Genomic DNA, 7259 nt, shown 5'->3' with positions numbered 1-7259 from the left:
CCAAGTTGATCCAGCTAAGATTGAGGCCATTAAGAAATAGGAAGCCTCGAAGACAACAACCGAGATCCGCCAATTTCTTGGATTGGCAGGTTATTACCGGCGATTTATTGAGAATTTAAAAAAAAATCTTAAAAACAACTTAACATGCATTTGATACAACATTTTAATGCATAAAGTCTTTAAGTCTCAAAAACCAAACTATAATGCATTTAATACTACTCTAAAGCACACATCGTTAATTAACCGGGTCTCTCTCTCTCTCACTTCAAAACCGACGCTCCACTCTCCCTAGGGGTGGCAATGGGTCAGGTTGGGTTGGGTTCGGGTTCAACCCATTTATTAAACAGGTTGAAAACCTCGACCCAACCCAATCCATTTAATTAAATGGGTTGAGATTTTTCAACCCAACCCAACCTGTTGGGTTAATGGGTTGACAGCGGGTTGACCTGTTTACGATTTTCTTAACCGATCCTGTTAAATAAATGGGTTGAACCTGGGTAGACCCATTTAATTTTAAAATTTTAAATTAAAAAAAGAACTAGACTATTTAACTTTTTTGAATAAAACATAACATAACCACAAATACAACCAAATTGTTCAAAGTCTTAATAAAACACAATCTCAACAAATATATTGTTCAAAATAAGTTGAAATTTTTAAAATTCTAAGTAACTCGACTTCCACTTTCATCAACCCTAATTTCAATCTCGGTATTACTTTCTTCTTGATCTTCTATCTTCTCTGTCATGATTGCTCCACATAGCGCCTCAAGATGCGCTTCCATTTGTACTACGTAAATAAATTAAATTATTAACTTAGTTATAGCCTTATAGCAAATATATGGTTTTATACGATAAGAGGAAATATACAAATAATAAATTAGAACAAACCTTCTCCATATACCCAATCTCTTAGACAAATAATAGCCTCAACTGTAGAAGACTTCAATGAACTTCTATAAGCATCAAGGACCCTACCGCTGATGCTAAAAGCAGATTCAGATGCCACTGTTGAGATAGGGATAGCTAAGATGTCCCTAGCTATCCGAGCAAGAGTTGGATACCTAACCTCATGAGTTCTCCAATAGTCCAAAATGTTTAGATTGTTCACACGAGGCATGAGCTTCTCCTCTAAATAACATTCAAGTTCAGATTTTACGGCTTGAGAAGTCACCTTATTTGAAAAGGTATCGAAGTCCTGTTAAATAACAAAAAGATATTAGATAAATAGCATAAATCAGAAAAAGTGTAAAAGAAAAAAAATAGTAAATGTATATACCATCATAAGTGAAGCAGAAACCACATCTAGCACATCTTGAGATCCTTCTTGGGAGTCCAACGATCCACTCTTAGGTTGACCAACTTTGGTTTTATTCAAATGTGACTCATCCACATACTCATTAAATAATGAAAACAATTTCTTTTTTATTATTGCCAACTCAGATTTGTACTCGTGCCCATAAACTTTCTCATAACCCCATTTAACAATCTGAAATTTATAACGAGGATCCAAAACAGCCGCAAATGCCATAACTGTGCTAAAATTAGGCCAATATTTCTCAAACTTCTCATACATCCGACTAGCCATGTTTTTCATGAAAGTATCATCACTATCTTTTTCTTTGTGTAACAACATTCTAACCGTCAAAACATTAGCAAAATAAAGATTGGTAGTAGTATATTTAGAGCCAGAAAATGCACAAGTTAACTCGTAGAAAACCTTCAAGAACTTGAAAGTCCTTTCAATTCTTCCCCACTCATCACTTGTTGGACAATTCAAATAATTAGCATCAGTTTTCGCCAAATGAATAAAAGCTTTTTTATAGTACAAAACTGAATCCAACATAATGTAAGTCGAGTTCCATCGAGTAGGAACATCTTGTCTTAAACCCCTTGAAGATTGTAGCTCTACATGTGCAACACTACTTAAAAACCTTTGCCTCCTAGATTGTGAACCTTTATAGTACTTCACATTATTTCTAACCTTTATAATAGCATCATCAACCTCTTTCAATCCATCCTGTACAATTAGGTTCATAATGTGTGCGCAACACCTAACATGAAAATACTCACCTTCACAAACCAAATCAATTTCAGTCTTAAAAAAAATCAACCATTGCATCATTAGAAGAAGCGTTATATAGAGTAATTGAAAACACTTTCTTTTGAATCCCCCAATCCTTCAAAAGACTAAACACATGATCACTCAAAGCAAGACCAGTGTGTGGTGGAGCCAAAAAACTAAAATTTAGAATCATTTTTTGCAAGTTCCAAGAATTGTCAATGAAATGGGCAGTCAAGGACATATAACCATCAGTGGTTATGGATGTCCAACAATCAGAGGTCAAACAAATCCTACYAGGAGCACAAATTAAAGCATCTTTAATTTTCAACTTTTCCATCCTATACATCTTCAAAATATCAGCCTTTATGGTATTCCTTGAAACAACTTTCACTTCAGAATTTAAATAAGTGAAACACTTCCTAATTCCCTCATATTCTGCAAATTGAAATRGCAATTCATGTTTCACAACAGCACTAGCTAATAGCTCACGAAAAGTATTAGGGTTAAAATCAGGGAGCCTACTATTTAATGAACCACCAYTACCACCATAATCCAACACCATCTGCCCAATATCCTTAAATCGACTTTTTTTGCAATTTCTAATATGGCGTTTCAAATTCCCGGTACCCATTCTAGTTTCARCATTATAAACCTGACCAYACTGTTTACATTTACAATATAACTCACCATTTTCATCAGGATCCATAAAATCAAAGCTATTCCATACCTCAGATGTAAGTTTTCTTTGACGTTTGAATTCCACACCAGATTTGTTTGGTTTTAATTGGTTAATCGGTTTCTTCTCGTTGTTCTTTGACGGAGGTGGAGGACTTTGTASATCATCTCCTTCYGAAATCTCAACCATATTACTAGTATTAATCACTGAAATAAAACACAAAAGTATTAATCAATAATCATTGAAATAGTAGAGTCAACGTGAAAATGTCAGAAACCATGAGCAGTAAATTACACTGCTCAAAATACAGCAGCCAAGCAAAGTGTKTGCTTTTCTATCTCTRTTTCAATGATGTTGAAAAGGTTTAGAAGGCAACAATTCTCATATTTGTAGCCTAGGAAGTAGTGGTGCTTCTACACACATTTACATAACAAACATGTATACATGGGATATAATTTTTGAGTTGTGTTTCGTCATTCAAATAAAACTGCTCAAATAAGAAAYAGATATAGGAAGAGTGTGCTTCATGCTCCAAAATAAAATTAACTGGATATAAACATGCAAGACATGAGAGATAATTTTTGGGACAAAAGAGATGATAGAATTTAGAAAATAAGAAAACCCACTTACTTGATCAAGCCCTCAACCTCGAAATTGACAATCGATAACGAAGGTAGAAGATTGATAATGGATAACAAAGAATTGAAGATTGAAGATTGAAGATTTAAGCAACGATAATGAAGTAGAAGATAGATGATACTGATACTCATGAAGAGTGTTCTGGAAATTTGGGGAAATATTTAAAAGAATTGAAAACGGGTTGAAAATGAAGAGTGTTCTGGAAACTTGGGGAAATATTTAAAAAGAATTGAAAATGGGTTGAAAATGAAGAGTCTTTTGGAAACTTGGGGAAATATTTAAAAAAGAAATAAAATAAAAATAAAATAGATATAATATCAAGAATAAAATAAATTTATATAATATTTTAATTGGGTTGAAAACGGGTTGAAAACGGGTTGAAAACAGGTTGAAAACGGGATGAAAACAGGTCAAAAAATTCAACCCAACCTAACCCATTTATTTAAATGGGTTAGACGGGTTGACCAATTTATTTAAATGGGTTGAAAATCCCAACCCAACCTATTAATTCTGGGTTAGGTTAATGGGTTGGGTATTTTTTGCCACCCCTAACTCTCCCCTCATCATTCCTTTCCAAACCTCGCTCCACCCTCGTTTTCCTTTCCAACGCTTTCCTGCCCTTCAAAGAACCGATTACAGAGATGACGATTCAGTCCCAAGGCAACGATTCAGGCGATTGCGAGTGTTTATAAATGATCGTCGCTCATATAACAATGACGCAATAAACTATTCAGGCGATTGCGAGTCTGCTTTTAAACCTTGAGGGCACGATCCTGTGGCGATTGCGAGTTGTGCTTTCAAAGGTGAGTTAATTTAGGGTTTAGGGCTTCATTTTGAGTTACACATTTCATTTTTGAGTTACACATTTTCTTTGGAATTATCTCCTGTTGCGAGTTCTGCTTTTAAACCTTGAGGGCACGATTCTGTGGCGATTGCGAGTGCTGCTTTCAAAGGTGAGTTAATTTAGGGTTTAGGGTTTTATTTTTTAGTTGCACATTTCATTTAGGTGATTGCGAGTTCTGCTTTCAAAGCTTCGTTAGGTGATTGCCTTCTCCGTGGTGTTTGTAACGTAAACTCGTTTGATCGATTGATGATCAGGTTTTAGAATGAATTAAGGCTGAAATAACTCAGATTTAACTTAAAAAGAAAGAAACTGTCAGTGAATTTCAATTGAATTTTACTACACTTTTTAAAGTTATCACTATGAGCATAGCCTACGTTTATAAGAATTTAAAATTTAACACATTTTAACATGGAAAACCAAATTTACACATCGAGTCTTTGACATTCAACAGTTGTAGGTTATTGGGAATTCGGCTGCACGTTTATGTAGCAATTCTCACTATACATTGCCTTAGGTATGAGTGTTTGTTGCTATGTTGAGAAAATGATGAATTAGCCTAAGATCTTTATCATTATTATTGTAATGCCCTGGATTCTTGAATGACATAAGGCTTCCACACTGGAAAGGATATATGGTGCCATAAGTTACATCACTACCGAATTATTTTAGAACTCATTAGTGTAGTGCGCAACCTGCAAGAGAACTAAGAAAGATGCTATCTTTTGGCAAATAAGAATTGATCTTATCCTTAACAGCTGATACACCTTTCATTCTATCCTGATTTGGCTTCTAAGTGTCAGCAGGACTATTTTTTCAGTTGAATGATAAGATTGGCTCAGTAAACTGTTAATCACTATTCAAAACAAGGGGCACTTTGATAGGAAAAAGGTGGTGTTAAAATTGTAAATCAGGAACCCGATTGTTGAACAAAGGGGGTATGACTGCCAAAACTTTGGGAGGTGTAGAAATTAGAACCTTGAAACCTTCCTCTTTCAGGATTCTACATGCATAACTATAGGGACAAAATGTCATCCTGTGATTCTGTTACGGTAGTTAATTCTATTATGCTATGGAAAATGGAATTTAGGAACATCTGTTGGAAGCTACTTATGTGAGACTCTTCTCGACCTTAGTGATGAGTGCTTTGTGACAACCATGACTTCACTCCTGGTGATCATCATGGTAACCATGGAAATAACTTTTTAAGTACATAAACACCACGAGTGGTACTTGATGATTGATTACTTTTTCACATGAAAAATGAAGTTTATCTGAAGGAGCTGACTGAACCATGCAAACTCTAGATGTAAAAAAACCATGCTCCCAAAGTTTTACCATGTGAATTTCTTCACCCAGATGTTCATATCAGAAGCCATTTTGGATCCAGTTGGCAGAGCCTAAAGAGAGAGAGGGCGTGAGAAAATATAGAAATTGCCATTTGTGTTTTGAGTCAAATGGCTTGATACTTGAGTGCCAGGAGCAGCAGATGAAAACAGGACTAAAAAACCTGATTTTTGTAGCAACTGTTGCTCCATGTATGCTGGATTGCTCTTTGAAACTATGATTTCTCAAATTCTGCACGAGAAGATGTAGAGCACCATAGTCAAGGTAATAATAGATGACATGTAAGAGATCTGAAGTGCCTTCCATCAATTTGTACAGTTCAAAATCTGTTGAAATACTTAAATTTATTGTTAAATTGACTACAACATTCGGAAACTAAATAAAATAATTTCATTCGTGAAATTTAGTTCATGTTCAATATTAAATTTTTTTTACCCTCAAATTCATCTTCATTTGATCAAACATTATTGGATTTGACAAACATTTCATTAGTGAAATCGGTTTTATGAATGAATTTTTTTGCAAAATAAATAATACGATTTTATTAGTGAAATTGGTTTTATCAATAAAAACATTTTGAAAATTGTATCTTATTTTTTCGTTAGTGAAATTTGTTTCAGCAGTGAAAATTGTTGAAATGTTTCTTAACCAAAATGGAATCGGTTTCATGGTTTCTAACCAAGTTGAACTCGGTTTTATATATGAAACTAAATATATTTCAGTCAATAAAACACTTCAAAAACCGAATAATAATATTTCATTTATTTTTAAATTTGTTTCATGTTTTCTAACCAAAATGGAATTGGCTTCATGGTTTATAGCCAATATGAAATTGGTTTTATTAATGAAACCAAATATGGTTCAGTCAATAAAACATTTCAAGACCTGAATATTATTATTTCATTAATGAAAATAGTTTCATGGTTCATAATCAAAATGAAATTAGTTTCACTTTTGAAACATTTTGAAAACTGTATAACACTGTTTCATTAATGACATTTATTTTACGAATGAAAACAAAACAATATACCCAAAATTTGAAAAATATCATAACTATATTATTAATAAATCAATAACTACTTGTGGCTTAAAAAATGCTGATTCTTTTGTTATTATGACAATGAAATAAATAATTTAATAAGAAATAAATAATATCATAAGAAATAAATGATTACAAATAGACTTTGTAATTGATGTAATATTTTTAATTTAATAAAAGAATATAAAATATTAATGGTAATAATTATATATTAAAATCAATTGATCTATAGTTTCCTTAAAAACAGTTATTCTATTTAATCTTTCATATTTAAAAACAATTAAAACAATACCAAAATTATCTATTACAAAATAAAATGACATTCATACCTTTATTTGTTAAAAATAAAGAGAAAAACATGGAATTAATATATTGGTTGATGGTGGTTTCTATTGTTTGCATGAAATAGGAGGTTTGCAAAATAACCCCATATATCTCTCTCTCTCTCTCTCTCTATATATATATATATATATATACTATATTATAAAGCATTTAACAAAAACTCTCAAAAACTATTTTTTATTTATGAAGTACTGTATATGGATGCATATTACTTAAAATTTCAGATTACAAGTAAATTATACACAAGTACAACTTATTAAAGTTTCATGTTTGAATTCGTGTAACTAACTGTGGATAAACATAATCAAATA

The 7259-nt window shown here is 32.6% G+C and overlaps 1 protein-coding gene across 1 annotated transcript; it reads right to left on the bottom strand.

The window, feature by feature from the left end:
• Positions 1 to 664: 664 nt before the first annotated feature.
• Positions 665 to 2929, bottom strand: LOC112503509 (zinc finger BED domain-containing protein RICESLEEPER 1-like). Its single transcript, XM_025107536.1, has 4 exons — positions 2114 to 2929; positions 1279 to 2019; positions 891 to 1197; positions 665 to 789 (listed from the first exon to the last, which is right to left on the bottom strand). Exons 1-4 carry the CDS (start codon positions 2927 to 2929, stop codon positions 665 to 667), a joined length of 1989 nt encoding a protein of 662 aa, XP_024963304.1.
• Positions 2930 to 7259: the final 4330 nt, after the last annotated feature.

This window comes from Cynara cardunculus, unplaced genomic scaffold, assembly GCF_001531365.2.
Source record: "Cynara cardunculus var. scolymus isolate 2C unplaced genomic scaffold, CcrdV1 Un_Scaffold_3150, whole genome shotgun sequence".
Classification (NCBI taxonomy): Eukaryota; Viridiplantae; Streptophyta; class Magnoliopsida; order Asterales; family Asteraceae; genus Cynara; species Cynara cardunculus.
The sequence above is the reverse complement of the archived record's forward strand: the minus strand, read 5'-3'. Positions and strand labels throughout refer to the sequence as shown.